This window comes from Amblyraja radiata, chromosome 34 (genome assembly GCF_010909765.2).
Source record: "Amblyraja radiata isolate CabotCenter1 chromosome 34, sAmbRad1.1.pri, whole genome shotgun sequence".
Classification (NCBI taxonomy): Eukaryota; Metazoa; Chordata; class Chondrichthyes; order Rajiformes; family Rajidae; genus Amblyraja; species Amblyraja radiata.
In genome coordinates, this window is record NC_045989.1 from 5,514,009 (window position 1) to 5,529,664 (window position 15,656).

The 15,656-nt window shown below is 48.1% G+C and overlaps 1 protein-coding gene across 2 annotated transcripts in view; it reads left to right on the forward strand.

Moving 5' to 3' along the window:
- The first annotated feature begins 8,533 nt into the window (after nucleotides 1-8,533).
- ticrr (TOPBP1 interacting checkpoint and replication regulator) overlaps nucleotides 8,534-15,656 on the forward strand; it is a 46,670-nt gene continuing 39,547 nt past the window's right edge. For both annotated transcript variants that reach the window (XM_033050492.1, XM_033050493.1), the window contains exons 1-2: nucleotides 8,534-9,226; nucleotides 14,103-14,415. In XM_033050492.1, the coding sequence (XP_032906383.1) occupies nucleotides 8,645-9,226; nucleotides 14,103-14,415 (895 nt within the window). In that variant the 5' untranslated portion in view covers nucleotides 8,534-8,644. The remainder of the gene's footprint in view (nucleotides 9,227-14,102; nucleotides 14,416-15,656) is intronic.

Sequence of the window (15,656 nt, forward strand, 5' to 3'; positions counted from 1 at the left end):
CACCCCCTCAAAAGCCCCATGCAACCCCACGGACACTGTTTTTCAGGTGACACCCGTACAGGTCCTGAAAGCTCTGAGGCAGGTGAACCCCCACAAGGCTGTGGGACCAGATGGCGTCCCTCCTAAAGTTCTGAAGGCCTGTGCAGAACAACTCACGGGAGTGTATGTAGACATCTTCAATCTGTCTTTAAACCAAGCAGTGGTCCCCCGTATTTTTAAATATTCCACCATTGTACCAGTTCCAAAAAAAACAAACCCATCCACCCTGAATGACTTCAGGCCAGTGGCACTCATGCCAGTTGCCATGAAGTGTCTAGAAAAATTGGTTCTCACACACATCAATCACATGGTCCCGGGCACGATCGACCCCCTCCAGTTCGCCTACCGCCCCAACCGCTCAGTGGACGACGCAGTGGCCATTGCTTTACACCATATCCTGCAACACCTGGACAGCAGAGGAACATACGTCAGAACGCTGTTCCTGGATTACAGCTCGGCTTTTAACACCATTCGCCCGGGCAGGCTGACTGAGAAGCTGACAGACCTCGGCGTCCCGACTCCCACCTGCAACTGGATCTTAGATTTCCTGACTGAAAGACCACAGGTGGTGAGGATGGGAAGGAGGGTGTCTGCAGAGCTCACCGTCAGCACAGGATCACCACAAGGCTGCTGTCTCAGTCCCAAACTTTTCACCCTGTACACACACGACTGTGTCTCCACCCAGGAAAACACCATCATTATTAAGTATGCGGATGATACCACCATCCTGGGCCTCATCAAGGGGGGGGACGAGTCGGGCTACAGGAGTCTGGTGAACGACATTCTTGCCTATGGTGAGGTGAACGACCTAAGCCTCAACACAGACAAGACAAAAGAAATAATAATGGACTTCAGAAAAAATCCACCCCCCCTGCAGCCCCTCATCATCAAGGGGACTGTGGTGGAGAGGGCTGACAGTTACAGATACCTGGGACTACAAATAACATCAGATCTGAACTGGACTTTGAACACTGCAGCCACAGTGAAAAAAGCCCAGCAGAGACTGTACTTCATCAGGCTGCTCAGAAAAGCTGGTCTGCACTGTCGCCCTCTCACCCAGGTCTACAAAGGACTGGTAGAGAGCATCCTCACCACAGGCATCACGGTGTGGTATGGAAACACCACACAGACAGAGAGGAAGGCTCTGCAAAGAGTCATAAAGACTGCAGAGAGGATCATCAGAACTGAACTCCCCTCCATGGACACAATCTACACACAGCGCTGTCAAAAAAGAGCAGGGAGAATCATTAGAGACACACTACATCCAGCTCACTCCCTGCTCAAACACAAAAACTGCACATACAACCTCAGGCACAGACAAGCGGACAGTATCGCCACAAATAGAACACGCTTTTTTAAGAGCTTCTTCCCTGCAACAGTGAGACTCTTGGCCAAAACACAACAAAATGAACTGATGTCCTGATATAGTGTTTGTGCAAGTTACAATGCTCTATGTGTCTTCTGTGTGTCTTTTTAAGTTTTTTAAAAAAAAATTATTTTTAATTTTAATTTTTAACTTAACTTGACTCTCTGAATAGCCGCACAAGAGTTCCTATGTGTGTAAGCACAAATGGCAAATAAAGTTTTTGACAAAAATTTGTTTCCGTGCTTTATCTCGAAACAAAACTAAACAAAACTCAAAGAGAAACATGTCTGATGATGGCATGTCACATGTGCTATTACGGAGACATAAGGGAGAATGAACAGAACTTAGCATGAGAGTAGCCAGGAAGCCAGCAGGCCATTACAAATTTTCCATGGGTTACTTACAAACACTTCCCATGTCTGGCTCCTGCCTCTTAATGGACTGAATGATCATTCAGCCTGAGGATAAATAGAATCATCTGGATCGCTAAATTACTGTGACAGCCAGAACTGGACTTAATACCAGAGTGCTCTTGGGTGGCTGGTGAGGAGTAATTATTAGATCAGAAGCAATGTTAAGGATTTGGGGTGAAGATAGCAGTAGAATTGTTGTAGGAAATTTGCATGTCAAAATCAAATGCCATACATATAAACAAAGAAAACATTTGGGCAACACTGTGGCGCAGTGATAGAGTTGCTGCCTTACAGCACCAGAGAACTGGGTTTGATCCTGACTAGGGGTGATGTCAATATGGAGTTTGTACGTTCTCTCTGTGACCGCATGTGTTTTTTGCCGGGTGCTCAGGTTTCATTCCCACATTCCAAAGATCTACAGGTTTGTAGGTTAATTTGCTTTGGTAAAGATTGTAAATTATCCCCAGTGTGTAGGATAGTATTAGTGTATAGGGTTCGCTGGTTGGCGTGAACTCGGTGGGCCGAAAGGCCTTTTTTCTAAATTAAACTAAACAAATTTCTGAAAATTGTGCACATTTTTAATATTTTTGCTGGATCAATCAGAAAACGATTACTAAAATCCAATATCGATTTTATTAATTACTTAGAGAAATCTTATGGTTAAGCTAGTATCTGCCGTTTTAAATTTTGACCAAAGATCCTATGGGCTGACATGTAGTACGCAACGGAGCGGAACGTGGGCCTTTTATTCATCCATTTCCGTAACCCGACCCGACCCGACTCGCAGTGTAATCAGCGTTGCGGCGGAACAGTTTGTGTTAATAAATTATAATTCTGATAATGAGGAGAAGATTATCGGGAGGAGGAGCCATCTTGGGGAATGGCTGCTAACCAGCAGCCGTCCGTTTAATCCATTTTTTCCCCAGTTTTTTAGTAAGTCTTGTTTTTCGTTTGTAGGAGAAATGGACTTCTTAATGTGGGGGGAAGGAGGCAATCTTACTTCTAGGTCCCTACCTGGTCGGTGAGGCAGCTTTTTCTCTGGGCTGCCCCGTCGACCCGTCCTCGCGGCCTACCAGCAGGCTTGGAGCGCCGTTTCCTGGCGGGGACCACCCAGCACCTCGGCTTCGTTGGCGGCACAGCGCTGGAGCGCTATCGTGGAGCGGAGCGGGCGATGCCTTGCCTGGGTCGCCGCGCAGGATCGACACGCTGGAGCTCCGGTGAGCTGTGACCGCCGTGTTCAACACCTCCGGGCTACGGGTCTGCGGAGCGGAGCGGGCAGCGCCGACTTTAACATCGGGAGCCTGGGAGCTCCAACCCGGCACGTCCCTGTCGGCTTCGGAAGCCGACAATCCCCTGCTAGGAAACGGCCGTTCCAGGTGGCCCAGCCACTGTGAGGACTCTCCCGACGCCGGGGCAGCTCCACCCGGCCAGAACGGCCAGGAACATCGGGCCTCCACTGTGGTAACCACTGTGGGGAGATGATTTTTTTGTATGTAGTTACTATGTTAGTCTGTGTCCAAGATGGCTGTCGGAAGGGAGAGTGGACGCTGCTCTCTCTTCACATTGTGTTTTTTGATTTTGTGTCTTTGGAGCGATTTCTATCTTTAATTTGCGTATTGATGATGTCCTTATTATTTATTTTTCTCCAACTATATGTTTTTTTCTCTTCTGTTAATCTTTGTAAAGTGTCCTTGAGATTTGAAAGGCGCCCGAAAATAAAATTTATTATTATTATTATTAAGATTTTTCCCAAATAACTTTGATTTTTACGAGGATGTTTCCATAACCGGCTTCCGTCTCCGCACTAGTATCCTATGGTATCTTTGGTGCGGAGACGGAAGCCGGTTACGGAAATGGGGCCGAAATTACCCATGAATCTGCCCATGACCTTACTACGTCCTTTTCATCGAGTGATCTATCTTGCTCGCTATAGGATCTTTGATTTTGACGGCTCCACTGTGAAATCTCAAGGTATGCCTACTTTGAAGAAGTTCTCCTCCTCTCTCCGATGGGTTGTGTGAGACACTCTCTCACTGCTCCCCCTTTGTGATTTCTGCTGCTCTCTTCTCCAGAGATGCTGCCTGGCCCGTTGAGTTACGCCAGCAATTTGTGTCCATAATTTTAAAACTTTTGGTCTAAATGATGAAGATTCCCTACACTGCTCTTAGCAAGGGGCATCCAGTATTTTGTGTAGGTGACGACAAAAGGGAAGGAATATTTGTCCAAACCAAGTCTGTGTGTGATCAGCCATGATCACATTGAATGGCGGTGCTGGCTCGAAGGGCTGAAAGGCCTACTCCTGCACCTATTGTCTATTGACTTGGAGGGAACGTTAGCGGTGATGGTGCTCCCATGAACCTGCTGCCATTCCTTCCGGCATAATGTGAAGGATGCAATACTGGGTATCAGAGGCCACGGAGCGTTTTTGAAAGTTGGGGGGCTGAGCGATTACTGATCACCGGCCTCGTGTGTGTGTGTGTGGAGGGGAGCATGCCCCGTTCTCACCCAGCGTGTGAAATAATCGACCTACTATAGGGCGTTCACGGTGGTACATCAGTAGAGTTGCTGCCTAATGGGCCTATCCCACTTAGGCGACTTTTTAGGCGACTGCAGGAGACTATGCAGTCGCCACATGTTCGCGGGTGGTTGCCGGGGAGTCGCCTTCATGATCGTGAGGTGTTCCCGCAACTAGTCGCGGCCTCATTATGGTCCCCGCGAATTTTTCAACAAGTTGAAAAATTAGCGGTGACCAGATTGAAGTCGCCATGGAGAGTAGCGAGAATTCCCGTGCCCTAGGTGCAGTGGTAGTGGGTTGCCAGGAGGTCGATGGTTGTCGCAGGTTCTTGTAGGTTGTAGCCGGTGCTGACCGGTGAATTGGCTCATTGGGGAAAAAAAATGTAAGCAGTAGTTTTCAGAACCAAGAATAACCGACCGGTAATGTTAATGTCCGCCGAGCTTCACAGCCGTGTATCTCTGGCTTCTTAAAAGTTGTCTCCACTCCTTTTTCCCCCCTTCTGCCCCCTCTCCCCCCCTCTTTTAAAGGACTTACGTGACACTTCAGGTACACTGTGCTTTCACCATCTTAATTACAGCACCAACCTTCCTCAAGACAAGTCAAGAGAGTTTATTGTCATGTGTCCCAAATAGAACAATGTATATTACGTGTGTGTCTGTATCACATTGGCTTTGCACTGTGTGAATTTCACTCAGACAACGCTCCCCCCTCTTGCCCTGTCCCCCGCCTGCATAATGGGCTGGTGAAGGAAGCGATGTGGGTCCGTGTGTTCCACTCTGACAGTTGCCGGCAGTCACCTGAAAAAATCACCTAAGTGGGACAGGCCCATCACAGCGAATGCAGCGCCGGAGACCCGGGTTCGATCCTTACTACGCGTGCTGTCTCTAAGGAGTTTGTACGTTCTCTGGGTGCTCTGGTTTCCTCCCACACTCCAAAGACATGCAGGTTGTAGGTTTGTCTGTAAATATTCTAAACTGGCCCTAGTGTGTAGGATAGTGCTAGTGTATGAGGTGATCGTTGGTCAGCGTGGACTCAGTGGGTTGAAGGGCCTGTTTCCGTGCCATCTCTCTAAAGTAAATTCTAAAGTCTGACATCTTGCCTTCCATCCAGGAACTCAAACAGTCCTGTCATGTGAAGCAGTGACTCGCATGTGCTTCTTCCAATTCATTATACAGCTCTCCGTGCTCACAATGTGATCTTGTCTACACTGGAGAAACCAAATGCAGGTTGTGTGACCACTTTGCAGAGCAACTTCGCTTAGTTGACAGGACAACCCCGAGCTTCCAGTTTTTTGTCACTTTCATTCTCCATCCCACTCCCATTCTGACGAGCGAGGAGAGGGATGTGGAGTCCAAGGAAGGAGATTGCTGGAGGCCTGCAATAACCTGGGACTTATCTGGAACAGACACCACTAATAAGAACTGGAGTCTGGAGTTTGAAAATGGTGCCAAAACATGGCGTCTCTTGCATGCGGGTTCAGTAGACTATTTCTGTACACTTGCTAATTGGTGCTCCACTCCCTTTCTTGCTGGACATATACAGGAAGAGATGTATCAACAGAGCCATCTCCATCATCAAAGACCCCTACCACCCATCGCATCACATATTCTCCATCCTGCTATCTGGGAAGAGGTACAGGAGCATTAGCTGCAAAACCAGCAGGATGCTCCTCAGCTTCTTCCCGCAGGCTATAAGACTGTTAAACGGACTTTGCCCCTGCCAAAGTATCGCGCACCAACCACCAACCTGGACAGAGCCACTGTCGTGCCGCTGCCGATCGGAACGCCTGTTAATGTTTAGTTGAGAGTAGTGTTAATCTTGTTCATGATATATGTATTTTTATTTCTATTTATTTTTTACTGCACACTGAATGGACACTGGTTTGAGTAACGTTTTTTTGTTTCCTCTGGGTATGTGAGTACTCAGGAAAATAACAATAAAGATATACAATACAATACAATACAATAATCAAAGATCAGGGGTTTAGCAATATTCTACTGGACTTTGTAAGAAAAATAATTTCATTGTGTTAGCACTTCATACAAGTGACAATAAAAAGCACCATATTTGTCACCATCTTAAATCCCTTTCCCATTCCGACCTTTTTATACGGAGCCTCCGTCAATGCCAAATTGAAGCCACATGCAAACTGGAGGAACTGCACCTCCTATTCTGCTAACGTAGCTTACACGCTTATGGTACGAACATTGGATTGCCCCATTTTATGTAACATCATCCCCCCTTCTTTTCCCCTTCTCTTCGCTGGGCTCCACCCAATGCGCACCCATCTTTCTCATCCCATGCCCCCTCCTGACCTCTTTTCCGCTCACCCCTCTAGCCGTATCCCTTCCTCTGGCTTCGCTTTTCACTCATCTTCTCTCGTTATATTATCCCCATTTGTCTCCGTTTATCTCCAACCTTTATCCATCCTCTGCCAATCAAGTTGCCGGAGGAATTCAGTGGGTCAGGCAACATCTGTGGAGGCAAAGAGAGGGTCGATGTTTCAGATGGAGTCGCTGTATTGGAACTGCTCCCAAAATAACAACAACTGTCATTTTGCCTCCATCTGCCTTGCCCGCCAGATTTAAGCATCTGCAGTCTCTTGTGTCTCTTAAATCTTAAATTGGAGCACTTGTGATTGCACATTATATGCCTTAGTGAATTCTCTATCGGACTCAATCAAAATGATAGCAGGCAGCCTTGGAAGCCTTACCTCACTACTCAAACCTCACGTCAAAAACCTTGGCGCGATATTTGACTCAGCACTGAAATTTGACAAACAAGTCAATGCCGTGGTAAAAGGTAGCTTCTTTCAGCTTCGGATGATAGCTAAAATAAAACAATTCCTCCAGTTTGATGACCTCAAAAAGATAATCCATACATTTATCTCCTCCCGCCTAGATTACTGCAACTCCCTTTACACTAGCATCAGCCAATCTTCCCTGACCCGCCTGCAACTGGTCCAAAACGCCGCAGCGAGACTCCTGACGGGCACCCGAAAAAGGGACCACATCACCCCGATCCTGATCTCTCTCCACTGGCTCCCTGTGCAGTTCCGAATAAATTTCAAGACCCTCCTCTTTGTCTACAAAGCCCTCTTGCACCCACCTACATTAAAAGTCTTCTCACCCACCAAAACACAAAGTGCTGTCGGAACTCAGAGGGTCGGGCAGCATCTGCGGTAGGATGAATGTGCACACGGGTCTGGGCCTGTACACCCCCCTCCACAGACGCAGCCCGACCCGCTGAGACTCTCCTGCACTTGGTGTTGTGCAACCAATGATGGCCAATCCGATGCATCAGTCAGCCAATCGCGGCTCTGGACCAATGGGATGGATTGGATGTCCCGTACCATCCAATCAGCGCACGGTGCGCCTCGGCATGGACCTATCAGCACCCGGTGCGCCTCGGCATGGACCAATGAACGCCTAGCTTTCCATTGACTTGACCAATGAGCGCCCGGTGTACCGCAGCATTGACCAATGAGCAGATAGCATGCTGCTGATTGGACCAATGAACGCACTGTGTCCCTTGGCCTGTGGGCCAATCATTCCATAGCATGGCATTGATTTAACCAATGAGCGCACGGCAGGCTTGACCCTCGACCAACCAGCGCTCGGTATGACAGCATTGTACCAGTCCCGCGGAATCGACCAATCACCGTGCTGGGAGTCTGAGTCTGGACCAATGGGCGCTCGGTGTCCCACGGACTGGGCCAATCAGCGTAGGGCAGGCATGAGCCGCGACGAATGGGGGCTCGGTGTCTGCCAGAATCGACCAATGGGCGCTCGGTGTCTGGCAGCGTCGACCAATGGGAGCTCGGTGTCTGCCAGCATCGACCAATGGGGGCTCGGTGTCTGCCAGCATCAACCAATGGGGGCTCGGTGTCTGCCTGCATCGACCAATGGGGGCTCGGTGTCTGCCAGCATCGACCAATGGGGGCTCGGTGTCTGCCAGCATCGACCAATGGGCACTCGGTGTCTGCCAGCATCGACCAATGGGCGCTCGTTGTCTGCCAGCGTTGACCAATGGGCGCTCGGTGTCTGCCAGCATCGACCAATGGGGGCTCAGTGTCTGCCAGCGTTGACCAATGGGCGCTCGGTGTCTGCCAGCATCGACCAATGGGAGCTCGGTGTCTGCCAGCGTTGACCAATGGGAGCTCGGTGTCTGCCAGCGTTGACCAATGGGCGCGGAGGCAGGGAAAAGGCGCCAAGAGCGGTTGGAGCGGCGTTGAGGGAGACGCTGACGGCGACGATGATAATGGCGGCGGCGTCGAGCGAGTGAAGCGTCCAGCGCTGCACCGGCCGCGCCATGGGCTGGCACAACGTGGCGCTGCTTGTGGACGTGGCGTGCGGGGATGGTGCCGGTGCCGGGGCGCGGCGGGCGGCGCTGCGGCTTCTGCTCCACTCGGCCCGGGGCGCCGGCTTACCCGCGCTGCGCTGGGCCTTTAAACCCTTTAACACGGCGGCGATGAGGGGCTGCTCGTCCCGGGGCCGCGCGTTCCGGGAGCTGCGGCTGGAGCAACTGCGGGAGCTGGAGGAGGCGCTGGAGCCGGGCCGGGGGTCGAGCACCGCCACTGCAGCCGCCACCCACACGGCGCTGGTCGAGGCCCTGTCCGACCTGCCCTGGGACCGGCCCGACATCACGTCCCCGGCCAAGGCCGCCCGCGGAGCCGCTGCCCACGCCCCGCTACCCCGGGCCCGCAACACCCTCTACCTCCTCGCCCCTTGCCCCATGTCCCGGGCCCAGCTCCGCGCCTTCCTGCAGCTCCCCCTCTCCGCCGCCGACACCTGTCACCAAGTGGCCGAGAGGATCGTCCCGCCGCCCGTCCGCACCCTGCTGTCCGCCCACAACATCGCCCTGCACTGGGTGGACATCCAGCCCCTACAGCAGGTAAGCCGCACACAACCGTCTCTCAGCCCCCTCAATCTCTGCGACTATCCCAACTGTTTGAGAAACAGTTAGACAGGTACATGGATAGTGTAGGAAGGAACTGCAGATGCTGGATTAAACCGTAGATCGACACAAAGTGCTGGAGTAACTCAGCGGGACAGGCAGCATCTCTGGAGAGAAGGAATGGGTGGCATTTCGTGGTCGAGACCCTTCTTCAGACTGGCGTTTGTCCCATCAGGTTCATGGACATAGGACCGGTTTGTAGGGATATGGATCAAACGCGGGCAGGTGGGACTAGTGTAGCTGGGACATGTTGGCCGGTGTTGGCACGCTGGGCCGAAGGGCCTGTTTCCACTCTGTTAGACATTGCTGCAGCAACTCAGCAGGTCAGGCAGCATCTCTGGAAATCATGGACAGGTGACAATTTGGATCGGGAACCTTCTTCAGGCTGATTCTATCCATATTTTCCATTTATGCTGCCTAACCTGTTCAGTGACCTCAGCACTTTGTCTCCATTTAAAAAAAAATCATCACCTGCAGTTGTAAAAACAAAGAACTGCAGATGCTGATTTATACCGAAGATAGACACAAAACGCTGGAGTAACTCAGCGGGTCAGTCAGCATCTCTGGGGAAAAGTAACATGTGACGTTTTCGGTCGAGATCCATCAACACTCATCATCAAACTGTCAGTCTTTGTGCAGCAATACCGTTAACCTTACTTTCAGCCATACAAACGTTCTAATTATTATAAATACAGTGCTGTCAGAGCTCAAATAGTTCATTCACTTCACAGGTTTGGAGTACAGGTCCACCACCGGCCTTCTGGCTACTGGTAGTCCAGCTCCTACTTTAATCCAAATACAATTACAATGTGGCGCATAGGCCGATCTTGACCTCATCAGGACTACCACACTAATCGGCAGGTTTAACATTCCCCCTGGGCCTGTGCCAGCAGATCCGTTCTCATAACTGACTTACAGAGACCTGTATCTTGGCCCATAGACGGACTGTTCCAGTACCATTGGACTCCTCTCAGAGGCTGTGACCTATGTCAGCCTGGCAAAACGCATAATTGAGAAAGGCTCTGGAATCACGGGTGCCAAAAAATCGGTGGTGGACGTGATCATGTTCAGTTTTGGACACCCTGCTGTAGAAAGAATGCATAAAAGATTTATGAGGATAGTCAGAGTGATACAGTGTGGTAAAAACATGCCCTTCGGCCCAACATGTCCCAACTACACTAGTCCCAACCTTGGTCCATATCCCTCCACCTTGTCCTATCCATTTACCCGCCTACCTGTTTCTTAAATGTTGGTAGAGTCCCAGCCTCAACTACCTCCTCTGGCAGCTTGTTCCATGCACCCATCATCCTTTATGTGAAAAAGTTACCCCTCAGATTCCTATCAAATCCTTTCCCCTCCACCTTGGGCCTATGTCCTCTTCTCCTTTATTCCCCTACTCTGGGCAAGGGATGTTGCCAGGACTTGAAAGTCTGAACTATAGGAAAAGGTTGGGCAGGCTAGGACATTGCTTGGCTTCCAGGAGGATCATGAGTGATCTTATAGAGGTGTCTAGGATCACAAGGGGGAAGAGTGGCTTAATGCAGTCTTTTACTCAGAGTAAACAAATCCAGGGGGCATAGATTTAAGGTGAAATAGGAAAGATTGAGTAGGAACCTGAGGGGCAACTTTGTCACAATGAGGGTGGTAGGTTTATGCCAGTGTAGTTGAGGCAATTACTACAAATATATTTGAAAAACATTAGGTCAGGTGCATGGATAGCAAGGTTTTAGAGGGCCAAGTGCAGATGGGCATGTGCAAGAAAGAACTGCAGATGCTGGTTTAAACCGAAGATAGACACAAAAGGCGTGGGAATTTAACAGAAGCGCTGTGGGTTCTAAATATAGCTCTACCGGCTGGAGCGCTATGGGCTTTACACCTAGCTCTATGGCCACAGTGCTGTGGGTCACAGACTGTTCAGGAAAATTCTCGTATAACAATGTCTTTGGAATTCTCTTTCTCCTTTTGAGTCTTTGATTATTTTTCAGGCAGTGGTAGAATTCACTTTCCCGACTCCCCGTCGCCACTTTCCCGGCTCCCCACCGCCACTTTTCCGGCTCCCCGCCGCCACTTTCCCGGCTCCCCGCCGCCACTTTCCCGGCTCCCCGCTGCCACTTTCCCGACTCCATTCTTGAGGACTCCCTCAGCACTTGTGGACTCAGCCCTGCCTCCGTGATTTTTCAATCTCCAGTGGGTGCCGGAAGGGACTTTACCTTCATGGTGACGGACAGGCGAGAAGACCAATCTGCTGATCTCACAATTTTTTAAAGCTTCATAACTGCTGTATAATTCCACCAATCGGAACAAAACTTGGTGGGTTGGAGTAGATGAGAACAGTGAGTAAGGTGGCAAAAAAGGAACCTTCAGTTCCTCCCTCCCACTAGATCCTCGGTCCCCTTGTATTTCTGAGAGATTGTTTGTGTGTCTTCCTTTGTGAAGACAGAACAAAAGTGCATGTTTAACTGTTTTACCGTTTCTTTGTTTCCCATTATAAATTCACCTGTCTCTGATTGTAAGGGACCTACATTTGTCTTCACTAATCTTTTCCTTTTTACATATCTAAAGATGTTTTTGGTCAGTTTTTATATTGCCCACAAGCTTTCATGCTCTTTTTCCCCCCCCCTCTTGATTACGCCCTTTGTCCACCTCTACGTCCTCCTGTTTGCTTCTTCCTCTGGCCAATTTATATGCCTTTTCCTTGGATTTAACAGTATCCTTGATTTCCCTCATTAGCCATGGTTGAGGCACCTTCCCGGTTTTATTTTTTAGCCAGACAGGGATGAACAATTTTTGGAGTACATCCATGCAGTCATTAAATTTTTGCCATTGCATCTCTACTGTCAACACTTCAAGTATAACTTGCCCGTCTCTCCTAGCCAATTCCCATCTCAAAGTCTCCTTTCTTTAAGTTCAGGATCCTGAATTAACCGTGTCACTTTCCATCCTAATGCAGAATTTCACCATATTGAGGTCACTGTTGCCCAAGGGGTATTGCACAACAAGATCGCTAACTAACCCTTCCTCATTGTCATTACACAATACCCAGTCTGGGATGGCCTGGCCTCTAGTCGGTTCTTCTACACATTGGTTTAAGCCATATTGTGGAAGCCATATAAAACTGGTGGATGTGTAGAATCACCCAAACAATCCACTAACTTGTGTTACTAAACCCCACCATGATGAACTTCTTCTACCTTTCATTGATCACCTTCGTATCTCCAGAACTGGAGTGGAAGAAAGCCGTACTCGATCCATAGGGACCATCCAAGAAGATGAAACTACCTCAGCTCCTGACTGACTTAATTGTTTTTGAAGTAATACTCATTCCCTCTCTGGTCTTGTGCTTTCTTTGTGAAGCTTCCTATAATGCACTGAAAGAATGGTTAAGGTAGAATCCTCATCACATGTTAAATAAAAACCTTCCTATCATCCCAAACCTCCGGAATGCATTAAATTGTAGATTTGAAGGAAGTAATTGTGTAAGGACCATGAGGCTGTTAAATCCAGCCATCCTAACTATTGCCAGGCTTCGTCCCAGGCCTACCTTTTTTCAACTTTCTCTCCCCTACTACGATCAGTCTGAAGAAGGGTCCTGACCCAAAACATCACCTATCCATGTCAACCAGAGGTACTGCGTGACGTGCTGAGTTACTGTAGCAGTTTGTGTGTTTTTTTGTAAACCAACATCTACAGTTTATTTTGTGCAATACTATCTTTTACTTTGAGAGAAAGACACAAAGTGCTGTTTTAAAATAAAATTCTAGCACAGTTATATATGGCTATTCAGTGAATGGAGAAGATCTAATGGCACTATTCCAAAGATAATTTGAGGCGGATGGTGGCAGTATAGCTAGTATTCCGTGTCATAGACTCCTATATATCGGCAAGATCAAGCGCAGGCTCAACGATCGTTTAGCTGAACATTGCTCGAAACCTACCTAATATCTCAGTTGCTAAATAGTTTAACTCCCCCTCCCATTACCATACTGACCTTTCTGTCCCAGGCCTCCTCCACTGTCGGAGTGAGGCCCAGCGCAATTTGGAGGAACGTCACCTCATATTTTGCTTGGGCAGCCTACATCCCAACGGTATGAATATTGACTTCTCTTGGTTGTTGGGTCCTCCAAAATATTCCAACTGGAATTTAAACTGGAGGTGGTGAAGGGAGGGATTAAGCCAGAAAGGGTATAAAGAACACACACTATAGAATTTGACATAAAACATCCCCACACAGCAGAATCAAAGTTTCCCACTGTGGGAAGGCACCAAAGTCAGTCTCTTCCTCCACTGTTCCTCGTGGTCAGGGCCTCCCCAAGCCCTCTAACTTCAATTTACCCTTGCTTTCCCCCCCTCTCTCTCTCTCTCTCTCCATCCCTCCCCCTTGCTAGTTCTCTGACCAGTCTGACTGTCCCCCTGATTAAATTTTATCTATGCTTCGTTGTCGCCTTCTCCTAGCTAAAAATGATCTATTCTACATTTTCCTTTGGCTGCATCACCTTTGATGCCCTGTTTTCACACCTTGCCCTTTCTTGTCTCTGTCTCTGTCTCCCTCTCCCCTGACTAAGTCTGAAGAAGGGTCTTGATCAGAAATATCAGGCATTCCTTCTGACCAGGCTGCCTGTCCCGCTGAGTTACTCTAGCATTTTGTGTCTATGGTGTAAACCAGCATCTGCAGTTTCTTCCTACATAATGCAAATTGATTATTTGATGAGTATTTTATTATTTTTGGAACTTGCTGTGCGCATTTGAATGTTTGTTGAAAGTTTGGTTTTATACAGAAATTCTAAGCTGTTATTTTTGTTTTCTCTCCATCTAGTTCAATGGAACTCATGATCATATTGGCTATCAGTTAATTTCGGAGGTGATGCGAATGGTTGGTGGAAGCTTAATTCCGTTTGCTGCTTTAATGGAACTTTCACTTAAAGATTGTCATTTACCTCTGGAGAAAACGTCACTGGATTCCCAAGTTGACCAGAAGAATGAAATGAATGCAAAGGGATGTGTAAAGAAGTTGAAAACAGTGGATGCTCTATTTCCATTTGATTGCAACATGAATTACCTTGTAAGTGTGGACAGTTTCTATCGAAATACATTTCCGCTTCAGCATGGATTACTGACGATCCCACATGGTAATTATGACCATTTTATGGATTTGATTGTGTGTACTCTTAGTTGTTTTACGTTGGCATTTTAAAAGAAGATTTTGTTTGTTAATTCTGTCCTTTCTATCTTGCAGTCTTATTATTAAGCCATTTAATTGTTTGATTGCAATCAAATCTAAACAATTTCTTGTTAGACCATACTTGCAGTAAAAGTCCAGTAGGCAATCAGCAAGATTATGGTTAATAACTGGAAGTGTAAGGATGTTGGAATCATTACAGCGTCCTCGCAGCCCAACTTGCCCACACCAACCAATGTGTCCCATCTACACCAGTCCTACCTGCCATCATTTGTACCATACCCCTCCAAACCTGTCTTTGCCATGTACCTGTCTAATGTATTCTTAAACATTGCAATAGTCCCAGCCTCAACTACCTCCTCTAACAGCTTGTTCCATACACCCACCACCCTTTGTGTGTAAAAAGTTACCCCTCAGAATTCCTATTAAATCTTTTCCCTTCACCTCAAATCTATGTCCTCTGGTTCTCGATTTCCCCTACTCTGGGCAAGAGACACTGCGTCTACCCAATCTATTCCCCTCTTGATTTTATACACTTCCATAAGATCACCAGTAGACACAAAATGCTGGAGTAACTCAGTGGGTCAGACAGCATCTCTGGAGAGAAGGAATGGGTGACGTTTCGGGTCGAGACCCTTCTTCAGACCTATAAGATCGCCCCTCATCCTCCTGCTTTCCAAGGAATAGAGTCCCAGCCTGCTTAACCTCTCCCTATAGCTTGGACTCTCAGGTCCTGCAGCATCCTCGTAAATCTTCTCTGTACCCTTTCAAACTTGACAACATCTTTCCTGTAACATGGTGCCCAGAACTGAACACAATACGGCCTCGCCAATATCTTATTAGTTCGTACAAGTTAGTAGTGTTTAGAAGTAGCAGCATGTCATTTTCAAGGGTGCTTGATAAGGTACCATGTGTCCTAATTTTTCTAATGTTACTTGGGACATTTCACCTATTGTTGTCCATTCAGGTGAAAAGAAAGACCAGTCTGTTTTCATTTTCCAGCATTGCTCTGCAAATCATGCCCATTGCAGTATAAAAACTGCCCCCACTTTCCATACCACCTCTCCCACCATCAAAAGCAGCACTGAAAACCTGGGTGAAAAATATCTTCATCGAACTCTCAAATTCTCTCTGCCAACTAACCCAAATGCATGCTCAGGTTGCAGCCCCTTTAGCTTCCAGAGCAGATCA